Source organism: Mastomys coucha, unplaced genomic scaffold (genome assembly GCF_008632895.1).
Source record: "Mastomys coucha isolate ucsf_1 unplaced genomic scaffold, UCSF_Mcou_1 pScaffold23, whole genome shotgun sequence".
In the NCBI taxonomy this organism is placed as follows: Eukaryota; Metazoa; Chordata; class Mammalia; order Rodentia; family Muridae; genus Mastomys; species Mastomys coucha.
This window is the reverse complement of record NW_022196906.1, coordinates 31978956-31993940: the sequence shown is the minus strand read 5'-3', so window position 1 is coordinate 31993940 and position 14985 is coordinate 31978956. Positions and strand designations below refer to the sequence as shown.

The 14985-nt window shown below is 36.6% G+C and overlaps 1 protein-coding gene across 1 annotated transcript; it reads right to left on the bottom strand.

Moving 5' to 3' along the window:
* Positions 1–9574: 9574 nt before the first annotated feature.
* On the bottom strand, positions 9575–10522 carry LOC116072631 (olfactory receptor 145-like). Its single transcript, XM_031344085.1, has one exon. The coding sequence runs from the start codon at positions 10518–10520 to the stop codon at positions 9576–9578; it is 945 nt and encodes a 314-aa protein (XP_031199945.1). The 5' UTR covers positions 10521–10522; the 3' UTR covers position 9575.
* Positions 10523–14985: the final 4463 nt, after the last annotated feature.

Below are 14985 nucleotides of genomic sequence, written 5' to 3'. Positions count from 1 at the left end.
AGAGAAGAAACAGTACTCATGTTTGCATCCTAGTTCATGATAGTTGATATGAATTATGCAGTCCATTGAATACAGGTGATAGGACCCTTTGTAGTGATTTATAAAGAAGCAAACATAGTTAATGCAAGTAGAGTTGAATAATTCCTACAAAAATATATGTATTGTGTATTTATTATGCTGGCTACATTTTGAATCCCTATTTAAGTAGCCAAGTGGGCATATTTAAGAATTCAGAGGAAAAGTTGTACTTTGTTTTTTTTAAAAAAAAAACACTATGTAATAAAACTAATTATTTCTTTAAAATGTATTTAGATTTTGTTATTCTTTTTTCTAGGAGAGAAATTATTTTATCAATAAGTATATTGTTAAAATTTCAGAATAGCAAAAACTCTTGAAGTTAAACATTAAGAAAATGCTAATTTCCTTGACCAAGTTATCATTGAGTAGAGCATTATTCAACTTCCATGTGTATGTGTATTTTCCATTGTTTTTTGTTGGTATTTAGGACCAGCTATAGCCTGAGGTGATCTGATTGGATGCATGGGATTATTTCAATCTCTTGTATTTGTTGAGGCCTGTTTTGTAGCCAATTATATGGACAATTTTGGAGAAGGTACCATGAGATGTTTCAAAGAAGGCATATTCTTTTGTTTTAGAATGAAATGTTCTATAGATATCTGTTAGATCCATTTAGTCCATAACTTCTGTTAGTTTCATGTGTCTCTATTTAGTTTGTGTTTCCATTGATCTGTCCATTGCTGAGACTGGGATGTGGAAATCTCCCACTATTACTGTGTGGGGTGTAATGTGTGCTTTGAGCTTTAGTAAAGTTTCTTTTATGAATGTGAGTGCCCTTGCATTTGGACCACAGATGTCCAGAATTGAGAGATCATTCTGGTAGATTTTTCCTTTGACCAGTATGAAGTGTCCTTCCTTACCTTTTTTGATAACTTTTGGTTGAAAGTTGATTTTATTCAATATTAGAATGATTACTCCAGCTTGTTTCTTGGGACCATTTGCTTGGAAAATTGTTTTCCAACCTTTTACTCTGAGGTAGTGTCTGTCTTTGTCACTAAGGTGTGTTTCCTGTATGCAGCAAAATGCTGGGTCCTGTTTACATATCCGGTCTGATACTCTACGACTTTTGGGAGGAATTGAGTCCATTGATCTTAAGAGATATTAAGGGAAAGTGATTGTTACTTCCTGTTATTTTTATTGTTAGAGGTGGAATTATGTTTATGTGGCTATCTTCTTTTTGGTTTGTTGGAAGTTACTTTCTTGCTTTTTCTAGGGTGGAGTTTCCCTCCTTGTGTTGGTGTTGTCCATCTATTATCCTTTGTATGGCTGAATTTGTGGAAAGATATTGTGTAAATTTGGTTTTATCATGGAATATCTTGGTTTTTCCATCTATGATAACTGAGAGTTTTGCAGGGTATAGTAGCCTGGGCTGGCATTTGTGTTCTCTTAGGGTCTGCCCAGGATATTCTGGCTTTCATAGTCTCTGGTGAGAAGTCTGGTATCAGTAATTCTGATAGGTCTGCCTTTATAATGTTACTTGACCTTCGTCCCTTACTGCTTTTAATATTCTTTATTTTGTGCATTTTATTTTGATTATTATGTGACAGGAAGAATTTCTTTTCTGGTCCAGTCTGTTTAGAGTTCTGTAGGCTTCTTGTATGTTCATTTGCATCTCTTTCTTTAGGTTAGGAAAATTTTCTTCTATAATTTTATTGAAGATATTCACTGGCCCTTTAAGTTGGGAGTCCACTCTCTTCTATACCTATTATCCTTAAGTTTGGTTTTCTCATTGTGTCCTGGATTTCCTGGATGTTTTTTTGCATTTTGCATTTTCTTTGACTGTTTTGACAATGTTTTCTATGGTATCTTCTGTACCTGAGATTCTCTTCTATCTCTGGTATTTTGTTGGTGATGCTTACAGTTATGACTCCTGATCTCTTTCCTAGGTTTTCTAATGGTTGTCTCCCTTTGTGATTTCTTTACTGTTTCTGTTTTCAGTTTTAGATCTTGCATGGTTTTATTCATTTCCTTTGCCTGTTTGTGTTTTCCTGTAATTCTTTAAGGGATTTTGATGTTTCCTCTTTAAGAGTTTCTATCTGTTTATCTGTGTTCTCCTGTACTTCTTTAAGGTAGTTATTTATGTCCTTAATATCCTCTATTACCATCATGAGAAGTGATTTTAGATCTGAATCTTGCTTTTCCAGTGTGATGGTGTATCCAAGACTTGCTATGGTGGGGGAGTTGGGTTCTGATGATGCCAGGTAACCTTGGTTTCTGTTGCTTATGTTCTTAGGTTGCCTCTAGCCATCTGATTATTTCTAGTGCTACCTGCCCTAGCTATATCTAGAGACTGTCCTTCCTGTGATTCTGGTTGTCTCAGAACTCCTCAGAGTTCAGCTTTCTCTGATCTTGTGATTCTGGGATCCTGGGTGTTAGAGCTCCTGAAAGTCAAGCTACCTCTAGGACCCTGAGATCCTGGTGTGACCAAGCTCCCGGGATCCTGAGATCCTGGGATCCTGTGGTCCTGGGAATGTTAGCATGCCTAGGAGGAGTGGATGTTCTTCTGGTTGTTGTGGTTCTGGCTGAGGAGTTAGTACCCAAGGTATGCTCAGGGCACACCTGTGATCCTATGATCCTGGGAATGTTAGAGTGCCTGGGAGTGGAGTTTCCTCTGGGTGTTGTGGGACTGGCTGCTGAATTCAAATCTATAGTCTGCTCAGGGTACCCACCCAGACAGAAAAGAACCCATGCCACTGGTCAGGCAGAGTTCTTGGGTGCCTGTAGATTTTGTTATTCTGACAAATAAGTATTTCTTTACAATTAGATTAAAATCAAATCTGTGCACTGAGATACAGGCCATTGGTAAAGTGCCCCACTGTATACCATTGTAATATCTAAAGGAGCTGCAGTCAATCCAAAATAAGTAATCTCTTTGTTTTCCTGCTGATATCCACTCTTTCTGGCTCTTAACATCTTTCTGCCCAGTCTTCCAAGAACTTGCTTGCACCTTGGAGTGATGAAGTATGATGTAAATGTCCCAATAACAGCTTAGAGTTAGTTATTCCTTACTCACCACTCCTTCACCTTATCCTCCCTCCTATAATAATCACAGGCAAAATCCTTTCAAATGCACTAGTTATCCACTAATTTCCACCACTCATGGGCTGAAAATGTCAGCAGACAGCATCTGAGAACCATAACAAAGACATTCCCACTCTGCTCTAATCTCCTACCAAGCAAACCTTCTAGTATTTTGAAAATGCATGGATTTTTTTTTTTTTTTTACTTTCCTTTGTTCTGTCACTATGAAAGCCTTCATAAAACTGTTATAGCACTGCAGCATGGTATTTGCAGCAACGTGAATCCATGTCTCTGAGCTACAGTTGATCCAGAATAAATAATCTATTTGCACTGAGAGCAGTCACTTACTCTCCAAAACTTCTCCTATAACTTACATTGGTTTTGTTGTTGATGTTTGTTTTGTTTTAAATACCTCAGAATGCCCCCAAGTGGACAAGATGTGAACTTTTTCAGACTTCCTTTTGGAAACTTCCTTGATGGGAACTGTAGCTTTTCTATCAGGGATTTTTCTGTTCCTTGACTACTTAATTCCCAGAAATAATGACTCTGAGACTAAATATTTACTAATAAATGCTTAAGCAATAAGCTTCAGCTTGTTGTCTGACTAGCCCCTCACTTATCTTTTTTCTTCTAACCTGAGTTTGTTACCTGGCTGGTATCCTCTCCGTGTCTTCTTATGTTCATCTCCTCAGCCTTCCCTTTCAAATCTCTCCTTATCCTTTTATTTATTTAATTAATTTATTTATTTATTCACTTTACATGCCAATCACAGCCTCCTCCCTCCTCTCCTTCCAGTCCCACCCTTACAAATCTCTAGTCCCATTACCCTTTCCCCTTCTCCTCAGTGAGGTAGAGCCCTCTTTAGTATCACCCCACCCTGGGATATCTAGTACCAGCAAGAAAAGCACATCACATCCCACTGAAGTCCAACCAGGCAGTACAGTTAGGGGATGGAGATGCAATGATAGGCAACAGAATCAGAGATCACCACTGCTTCAATTGTTAGGGGACCCACATAAAGACCATCTGCACAGTTGGATAGTGGTGGCACATGCCTTTAATCCCAGAACTTTGGAGGCAGAGGCAGGTGGATTTCTGAATTCAAGGCCAGCCTGGTCTAAAGAATGAGTTCCTGGACAACCAGGGCTACACAGAGAAACCCTGTCTCAAAAAAACAAAAGAAGACCATCTGCACATGGCTACAAATATGTAGGGGGTCCTAAGTCCAGCCCCTGTATGTTCTTTAGTAGGTGATTCATAATCTGTGAGCTCCCATGTGCTCAAGTTAGTTGACTCTGTTGGTCTTTTTGTGCTGTCTTTGACACCCCCACATGAATCCACTTTACGAACCAAATGGACCCAACAAATATCTGCATAACATTTCACATAAACACAAAAGAATATACCTTTTTCTCAGACCCTCACAGAACCTTCTCCAAAATTGACCATATAACTGGTCACAAACCAAGCCTCAAAAAATACAAGAAAATTGAAATAACCCCTTGCAACTAAAGCTGGCCTTGAACAACAAAAGAAACAACAGAAAACCTACAAACTCATAGAAACTGAGCAACATTCTACTCAATGACCTCTGCGTCATGGTAAAAGTAACAAAAAAAAATTAAAGACTTCTTAGAATCCAATGAAAATGGAGGCACAACATACAGAAACTGACAAGACACAATAAAAGCACTCCTAGGATGCAAATCATTGCACTATGTGCCTTCATGAAGAAATTGGAAAGTTATCATATTTAAAATTATACCTGAAAAATCTAAATAAAAACAAGTAAACACACCCAAAGAGAGCAAAAGGCAGGAAATAATTAAACTCAGGGCTGAAATAAATCAATTAAAAACAAAGAAAACAATACAGAGTCAATGAAATCTTGAGCTGGTTCTTTAAGAAAATCACAAGATAGACAAAACCTTAACCAAACTAACTAAAAGGAAAAGAGACAGTATCCAAATTAACAAAATAAAAAATGAAAAGACATAACAACAGACACTGAAGAAATTCATAGAATTATTAGGTCTTACTTCAAAAACTTGTACTTCACAAAATTGGAAAGATCAAAACAAAATGGATGATTCTCTAGATAGATACCACTTACCAAAGTAAAATCAAGATCAGGTAAACTATCTGAATAGTTCTATATCTGCTAAGGAAATAGAAGTAGTCACTAAAAGTTTCCAAACCAAACCAAACCAAACAAAACAAAACAAAACAAAAGCCTAAGGCCAGATGGTTTTAGTGTGTACTTTCAAAGAGAAGCTACAACAATACTACTCAAACCATTTCACAAAATGGAAGCAGAAGGAACACTGCCAAACTCATTCTATGAGACCACACAGTCAGCCTGATATCTCCTTCTTCTAACCTAAGTTCAGCCTCATGATTGGTGTACCTTCATCTCCTTCTCAAAGTTCTGTGTTAAATCCTGCATCTGACTCTTTCCCTTAATTCCCCACCCCCATTTCCTCTCTCTCTCTCTCTCTCTCTCTCTCTCTCTCTCTCTCTCTCTCTCTCTCTCTCTCTCTCTCTCTCTCTCTCTCTCTCTCTCTCTCTCTCTTGCTCGCTCTCTCTCTCTCTCTCTCTCACACACACACACACACACTCATGTCCCACCTCCTATTTCCTGCCTAAGTTCATTGGCCATCAGCTTCTTTATTGACGGGTGATGCTTATAAGATATTCCCTCTACACTTTCTGAGGTTTTAATGATCTGATTTTTACAATGTTTTGAATTCTAAGTAAACCCTGTAGCTTTTCTTGCTTTGCGTTAACTTGAAAATCACTAATCTTGGCTTTCATGCAAGTGAACAATATAATATATATTCCCTCACTTATCTTTGCTATAAATATTTTCCTGAGTTGTGGATTATGGTGATGGTGGTGACCTGATAACTTTTCATAGACTTTTGCTAAAAGCACAGACTCTGCATTTGGGCCTGTGGATTGTTACAGGGAGATGAAGTGAGCCATGAGCTTGACACCTCAGCCTTTGTTCTGTATGTTTGTTCAGAAGCCATTTTGGTAACTATCATTTCTTTCTCTGGGAGCCTAGATTTGTGTTCTCAACCCAAACAGCTATCTTCCTTCTTCTCATAGTCATAGTCCCCCAATTTCACTTTCAGGTGAACAATATGAGTCACTTTAGAAGACACTGGCACTTACATATGTGCAATGATTATTCATCAACATAAAATTATATTTCTTGCCGGGTGGTGGTGGCACACGCCTTTAATCCCAGCACTTGGGAGGCAGAGGCAGGCGGATTTCTGAGTTCGAGGCCAGCCTGGTCTACAGAGTGAGTTCCAGGACAGCCAGGGCTACAGAGAAACCCTGTCTCGAAAAAAGAAAAAAAAAAAAACTATATTTCTTTAAATAAAATGGCATACCCCCAAAGTTTCAGACAGTATTACACTTTTACTTTTTTCCTTTTTATTAATTTTTGTTTTTTGTTTTTATCTAATTTACTTGTTTGCTTTATTTATTAGTTTGATGGTTGATTGGGTAGTGTTGTTGATTTGTTGGTTGGTTTGTTAGTTTTGAAAGACACAAGTTTCCTTATATACCACATGCTGGTTTGTAACTCAGTATGTGGTTTTAAGGAAGGACTTGAATTGATGATCTTTCTACTTCAGACTCCCATCTGTGAGATTACATTATGTAATGCAATATATACACCACAACTGGTAGGTTTGTTTGTTCATTTGTTCCACTTTATGTTTTTCTCACTACAGTCTCTTATGAATATAATGTAGCTGGGCCTGATGATTCATTCCAATAATCCTAACAACTCTAGATACTGCATTCAAGACCTACTTGGACACCAGGCAGAGCTGGAGGTATTATGGGTAACTCATTGAGAAATTGTATCACATACAAAATTAAAAGGATGAATAGCTATATATAGCACAACAATAAACCACCATGTGGCATGTGTAAAGTCATATGCTTAATACCTGATACACAAAGATTTGAAATTTGTAAGTTATACCATTATGACACTTACTTTTGTCTGTGATAAACATTTAAAACTTAAACAGTGCAATAAACTGATGGTTTAAACAAGAGGAGATAATTTTCTTGTTGTTCTGGCTTCCAGAAGTATATCATCAAGTGTGGCTTCTATGTCTGGTCTTCTGGGGTTTCTTCTTTCTTTGGATTACAGATGACTGTGCTTTTGCTGTTCTCATCTGGCTCTTCCTATGTGTATGTCCATTCTTAATGCATATGTGTCCTTACTTTCTTTTCATATAAAGACACTAGTCAGATTGGTTTAGGGATAACCTTAACATTGCAAATTTATTTAAACTAATCACATTATTTAGTCTAGTACTGTTACAGTCAGTCCACTGTTCTGGGAAATGGGACACTAACAAAAGCTTCTTCATGATAACCACTCATCTACAAAGAAAGTGAAGACAGTGGGGAACTGCACTGAGAAAGAACCAACAAGATTAGTAAGACTTGATGCATCTCATATCACTAGGAGACAAAAGGAGGCTGTCAGCCTACACTGGCATGAAATCATCTACTGCTTAGAATTTCTACTGTATTCTTAAGAGAATCCATTTATATATGTACATGTATATTCCTGTTATACAGATGGCTAGACAATGTATCCTGTCTTCAGAAATAAAGCTTTTAATATTATACTATCTTGTGAATGAATCTCAGATATAATGACCTAGCTTATATGACTTATTGTTATCTTCATTTCCTGGGTATAATTGCTTTGCATTAAATGAATAAATAAATAATAAATATGTAAGAATGGTACTATTCTCCAACAAAATCTTCAGAAATGGGATGCATATTGATGGATGTTGGTGTTTGTCTGTCATGGGAGAATACTATATTCATTCCCTATAGAACAAAAACATATGTTTCCTTAGCTATTTTTAAATATGCCCTTTGTTTTTTTCTCCATATGCTTATTCATATATGTTATATGTGAAAAATTATATTTGCATTCTATATTACAGTTTGAATTGATCTTACAACTATAATATTAAATATATTTTCCATAAATATATATTATTATTAAATGGTATTGAGTTAACTCCAAGTGTATATTAACACAAATTCTCAAGAAATCAATAACAATGACAATGACACCAATAGCTATGATCATTTCTTACACAGATACTAGCAATGGCAGTTCTGATGAATTTCTAGCAGGTCAACATCAACACAAAAGGTGTAAACATGGAGTAGTGGTACATGCCTATAATCTCAGAACTCAAGAGACAAAGTTAAGAAGATCATAATTTCCTGAAAATACTAGGCTACACAATACAATCCTTTCTCAAGGGAAAAAAAGTGAGTATATCATTTTTGTCCATACTTTTTTGCTTGCAAACGTACATTACAGTAAGTCTTTGGTCTGTTACCAGGCCTCTGGCTTCCACTCTTCTATCAATACTGAAACTTCTCTAGGACTCTTTTTAGATATTCTATTATTGCCTTTTATTAGGGAGATCCTGTAGTTTTGGAACTGTAGAAATGGTCCCTTCATGCACTCCAGCAGGTAGATGTTGATGTGGGCCAATTAAAAGTCTTAGATGTGGGCCTGAAAGATATCTCAACTGGTCAAACCTCGGGCTTTTCTTTACCCCTACAACTGGAGCCAGCTCTCCTGGAATCACAAGTCATCAACTCTTTACCAAACTGACTTAAGCCTATAGAGAAAAGACAAGAGTGAGAAGGGCAGTTCCCATCCATACTTCAGTCGTTGGAGAAACTAGAAACTTTTAAACTGACATCTCCTGAAAATCTTCCCAGCATATTATTAACTGAATTATTGAGTTACTTTTTCTAAAATTTCTGAAATCAGTATCTCAGTGGAACAGCCACATAAAACTTCTAGAGGTACTCTAATCGAGACCTCACAGTTGTGCTTACAATGTAGCTTGGTAGAAGAGCCTAGCATGCAACAGAACCTAAGTCTCCAAAGACACACTAGCAAAAATAGAAAATAAATATATACATTTTTTAAAAATCTCATGATCTTACCACTTCTGAGTATAATATCATCCAGCATTTTGTGTTTAAATCCTTGTGATTTCTAAGGTTAGACAAAAAATAAAATGTGTTTGATAAGTTTTTAATACTGAAAAAAGATATAAATGGTTTTGAGAAATTATAGAATAAACTATTCTCTGTAGTGAAAACGATAATTGATTAATCATGCTTTATTGTCTTTACTTTTGAATTTTCCCATGCAATTATGTTAATTTTGCATAATACTAATTATATTTGAATGCAAATTGTTCTCATTATACTTTTAAATTTTGATATTTTAATTTTTGGGTTTTTTTGCTATTGCTGATTTGAATGACTATGGTTTAAATCCAGGGTCTTGGGCTTATAAGCAAATCCTCAGTCATCCAATCCTGCAATCCTCTCTCTAGTTGTAAACCACAAATGCTCTAAGACTTTACTCTCATAAAAAATACAGATTCTACTTAAATAAAAATGCTCCTCTTTAAAGTTTTTCTAAGGGCAATATGGACATCCTTATTCCTTATACTGTAGATGAAAGGATTCAACATTGGGCCCATAATGGTATAAAAAATGGTAGATACTTTATCTTCATCCTCAGATGCACTAGAAGGCTTAAGATACATAAATGCAGCAGCTCCAAAGAAAAGAGAAACAGCTATCACATGGGAGCCACAGGTACTGAAGGCTTTTGACCTACCTTCTGCAGAATGGATGCTGAGGATGTTGGAAAGGATCAAGGTGTAAGAAATAAAGATAGTCAGGGTGGGCATTATTACATTAAAACCTACAACAAGGTAAACCACCAGCTCATTGATGGAAGTGCTTGTGCAGGAGAGCTTTAGAAGAGCATTTATTTCACACATGTAGTGATTGATGATGTTACCATCACAGAAGATCAGGTGTACCATACTGGCAGTATGCGCCATGGCTTCCACAAACCCCATCACATACACACCCACTGTCATCAAGAGGCAGACCCGATGGGACATGGTGACCTGATAAAGCAGAGGCTTACAGATGGCAGCATACCTGTCATAGGCCATTGCTGTCAAAATGTAACATTCATCAATAACAAAGAAGCAGAAAAAAAAGAGTTGAGTCATGCACTCAGCATGAGAGATGATATTCCGTTTCACAAAACTCACTAGCATTTTGGGGGTTATGACAGTGGAGTAGCAGAGATCTGTGAAGGAAAGGTTGAAGAGAAAGTAGTACATGGGGGTGTGAAGGTGAGGATTTAAAACAATCAGAACAATCAAGCCCAGGTTCCCCACCACGGAGAATATATAAACTCCCAAGAAGAAGAAGAAGAGAGGCAGTTGGAGCTCTGGCTGCTGTGTCAAACCAAGCAGGATAAATTCTTTCACTGAAGAGGTATTTCCCAAAGCCATTCTTCCCCAGGTCATATCTGTAAGAACAGTAAAAGTAATAACATTACAATAAAATCCAAGCCCTCTTTAACCTACCCCCTCAATATAAGACTAAGAACAAGAAAAGAAAGATAAAACCAAGCCAATCCTTTTCTGTGCCTATGTTTTCTACATTATATTGGAGCTAAGTTACAGAAATAAACATAAATATATGGAATAAGATTCAGGGCACTAATAGCTAACTACAAGTACAAGGATAAAATCAAAAGAGAAAACACAGGCACATCAAAGGCTCATTGACTCTGTCAGAGGTAGTTTGTGGAAAAAAAGATAACCATAGGTGTACATTCAATACTTACCTTTGTGCACACAGACTTCAGAAGTGACCTTACTGGTCTTTTGCTTCTGCCCTCACAGAGGAACAAATACACATGGCATTGATGAACTGTAAGGTTTATAGCCCAGAAAAATAATGTTCTTTTCTAATGTTACCACATTTGACTTTCTGGTGATAAGAAAAATTAATTTTGGACTGGAGAGTCAGAGCCCTCATTCTTCCTAATTAAGAAAAGCCATGGGTTGTAGATCATAATCTTTGATGGTAGTATTGCCCAGAATATCTTCTCTAGATCTGAAGTTGGTAAATAGCATCTATTAATGTCATAAGAGATGCCTGATAATGACCCAAGAGAATTTTATGAGTCTGTAACCATAGAGATCTAATTAAAATTGGAAAAGCTGTATTTCTCAGGTATTTCCCCCAGAGATCAGGCTTTGTTGCTATGGTTCTTATAGACTTGTTCAATAGTGATGACACTGGACTATTGGATATAGCAAGTATTGTTTTGTTTCATTGTTTAAAATTTTTATATATGTGGACAGTGTGTTTTGGTCAAGTTCATCCCTGAGTTCACCACAATTCTTCCTCTTCCATTATCTCCTCACAACATTGTCTTTCCTTTTCTCTCTTTTTTTCTTAAACCCATTGAATAATGTCAACACTCCCAGTAAGTATATGAGTTTAGGGCCATCTATGTGAGTACAAATATTCCCTCAGGGATAATTTTCTTGATAAAGACCATGTACTGAGTTAAATCAAGATCAGAAAAGCAATTTAAATAAGCTTACACCTCTAGTGAAATAGTTGCAAAAGAAACAGTCATTTAACATCTTCCTAGCAAAAGTTGGGGGTGGGGGAAGCAGAATTAATTTTACCAGACTTTCAAAGAAGAGCTAATACCAATACTCCTCAAATTATTTCAAAAATAGAAACAGAGGAAGGAACATCGACAAATTCATTTCATGAAGCCACAGTCACCCTGATGAACAAATCACACAAAGACTCAACAAAGAAAGAATTAAGAGTCTAATTTCCTCATGAATATTGATGCAAAGTTACTCAATAAAATACTTGCAAACCAAATCTAAGAACATATTAAAAATATTATCCTCCATGATCAAGTAGGCTTCATTCCAGGAATGCAAGGATGGTTCAGTACACATAAACCAGTAAATATAATCCATCATATAAACAAACTGAAATAGAAAGAAAACCATGATCCTCTAATTAGATGCAAAAAGGCCTTTGAAAATATCCAACACCCCTTTTTGATAAAAATTCTAAAGAGATTATGGATACAAAGAACATTCCTAAACATAATAAGGCAATTTAGAACAAGCCAATATTAATCATTATATTACATAGATACAAACTCAAAGCCATTCCACTAAAATCCACTAAAAGAAGATCAGGTTATCCACTCTCTTCATATTTATTCAATATAGTACTTAAAATTCCAGCTAGAGCAATAAGACAACGGCATCAAAGGGTTACAAAAGGAAAGAGTTAAAGTATTCTTATTTACAGATGATATGATAGTAAACATAAATGACCCTAAAAGATCTTCTTGGAGATTTTCTACAGCTGATAAACATGTTTAGCAAAATGTCTGAATACAAGATTAACTCAAAAAAAAAATCAGTAGCTCTCCCATATACAAGTGACAAACGGTCTGAGCTAGAAATTAGAGAAACAACACCTTTCACAATAACCTCTAATAATATAAAATATCTTGGAGTAACTCTAATCAACCAAATAAAAGGCTTGTATGTAAAAAAAAAATCAAGTCCTCCCCTTTCCTGGGAGAAGATGGGAGGGAGGGTGAGAGGGAAGGAGGGAAGGAAGGAGGAAAGAGGGAGGGAGCAATGGGAAGGATCCTTACTGAGCCCTTCCAGGTCTTATAAGTTACATGTAATAACTATCTTAGCTGGGGGTCAAATCACATTGTTCTAAATAGGAAACTCTCCACATATAAGTAGTTGTCTATGGTCCTGAGGAATTCCATGTTCTCCAGGATCCAAAATGAGGTCAACTTACTCAGACAATATGTGCAATGACTTATGGGAGCTTCAGTGGTAGAGAGGCATGCTGGCTTTCCTATGTAAATATTAAAATTGAATAATATTAAAAGCTTAATATGGAGATGCATGTCTGTAATTGCAACACCCAGAAGGCAGAGGGTGGAATGAGCATATCTTTAAGTCTGAGGCTTACCTGGTCTACATAGGAAGTTCCATTTAAGCAAGGGCTAACTAGGAAAAAAGACCCTCTATCAGACAAACAAACAAAAGAATATTAATGTTTACTAACACAAAGCATGCATAAAGTCCCTCATTGCCCTACCCATTATTTATCACATACTCTGTGAGATGAGAAAAATGTGAGAGTTCTACAATGTGCAATGGTTATCCTGCAGCCCTCACTAAGCTTTTGGTTTTCAAATTTTCCTGGTAGTGTTTGGTAACTGATGTGTGTACAGGAAAATGAAGTTTTGTGTTGTATCATCTGAATGCTTCTGTAAAGAGCTGTAATAAAAATCTTTTGTAAAGTTTCATTTGGCTGTGTGTTTAAAAGAGTCATCTGAAATAAAAATGAGATAAGTAGTTGTTGCTTTAACAAAAACAAAGGTTCACAACTGTCTGGTTCTTTCTATGAATATGAAATAATTGATGCAGTAAGTTCATCAACATTGATGACTAAATTCAATTTCTGCTATAAACTGAATTTTGAATTAGAACTTTGGATAGCATTGTCAGAAAGTAAAATAAAAGATAAAAATAAAAATAAATGAAAACAAACAAACAAACAAAAAAACCCTGTTCCCTCCCCACTCCCCCTGCTCACCAACCCACCCTCTTCCATTTCCTGGCCCTGGCATTCCCCTACACTGGGGCATAGAACCTTCACAAGGCCAAAGGTCTCGCCTCCCATTGATGCCCAACTTGGCCATCCTAGCTACATATGCTGATGGAGCAATTAGTGCCACCATGTGTACTCTTTGGTTGGTGTTTTTGTTCCTGGGAGCTCTGAGGGTACTAGGTAGTTCATATTGTTGTTCATCCTAAGGGGCTACTAACCCTTCAGCTCCTTGGGTCATTTCTCTAGCTCCTACATTGGGGACCCAGTGCTCAGGCCAATGGATGGCTATGATCCTCTACTTTTGTATTAGTCAGGCACTGACAGAGCCTCTCAGGAGACAGCTATATCAGGTTCCTGTCAGGAAGCACTTGCTGGCATCCACAATAGTGTCTGGATTTGATGGTTGTCAAATTGCTGGTATATGCTCTCTCCAGTTTCTTTTTTGAGGCACTTAAAGCTATGTCTTTTCCTGTTAGCACTGCTTTCATTGTGTCCCATAAGTTTGGGTATGTTGTGGCTTCATTTTCATTATAAACTCTAGAAAGTCTTTAATTTCTTTCTTTATTTCTTCTTTGACCAAGTTATCATTGAGTAGAGTATTGTTAAGCTTTCACGTGTATGTGAGCATTCTATTGTTTATGTTGTTATGGAGGATCAACCTTAGTCCATGGTGATCTGATAGGACACAAGGAATGTTTTCAATTTTCTTGTATCTGTTGAGGCCTGGTCTGGTGACCAATTATATGGAGAAACCAAAATATTCTATGACAAAACCAAATTTACACAATATATTTCCACAAATCCAGCCCTTCAAAGGGTAATAAATAGAAAACTTCAACACATCCTAGAAAAAGCAAAAAAGTAATTTTCCAACAAAACTAAAAGAAGATGGCTACATGAACAGAATTCCAATTCTAACAACAAAAAATAACAGGAAGCAACAATTACCTTTCCTTAATATCTATTAATATCAATGAACTCAATTCCCCAATAAAAAGACATAGACTGGGTACATAAACAGGACCCAACATTTTGTTGCATGCAGGAAACCCACCTTAGTGTCAAAGACAGACACTACCTCAGAATAAAAGGCTAGAAAACAATTTTCCAAGCCAATGGTCCCAAGAAAAAAGCTGGGACCATTCGATATTAGATTCAATCTAATATCAAATAAAATCAACTTTCACCCTAAAGTGATCAAAAAAGATAAGGAGGGACACTTCATATTCATCAAAGGTATGATCTACCAAGAGGAACTTTCAATTCTGAACCTCTATGCTCCAAATGTAAGGGCATCTACAT

Excerpts from the sequence above, each read along its gene's own strand:
- LOC116072631 (XM_031344085.1), bottom strand. The coding sequence starts at position 10,520 with ATGACCTGGGGAAGAATGGCTTTGGGAAATACCTCTTCAGTGAAAGAA.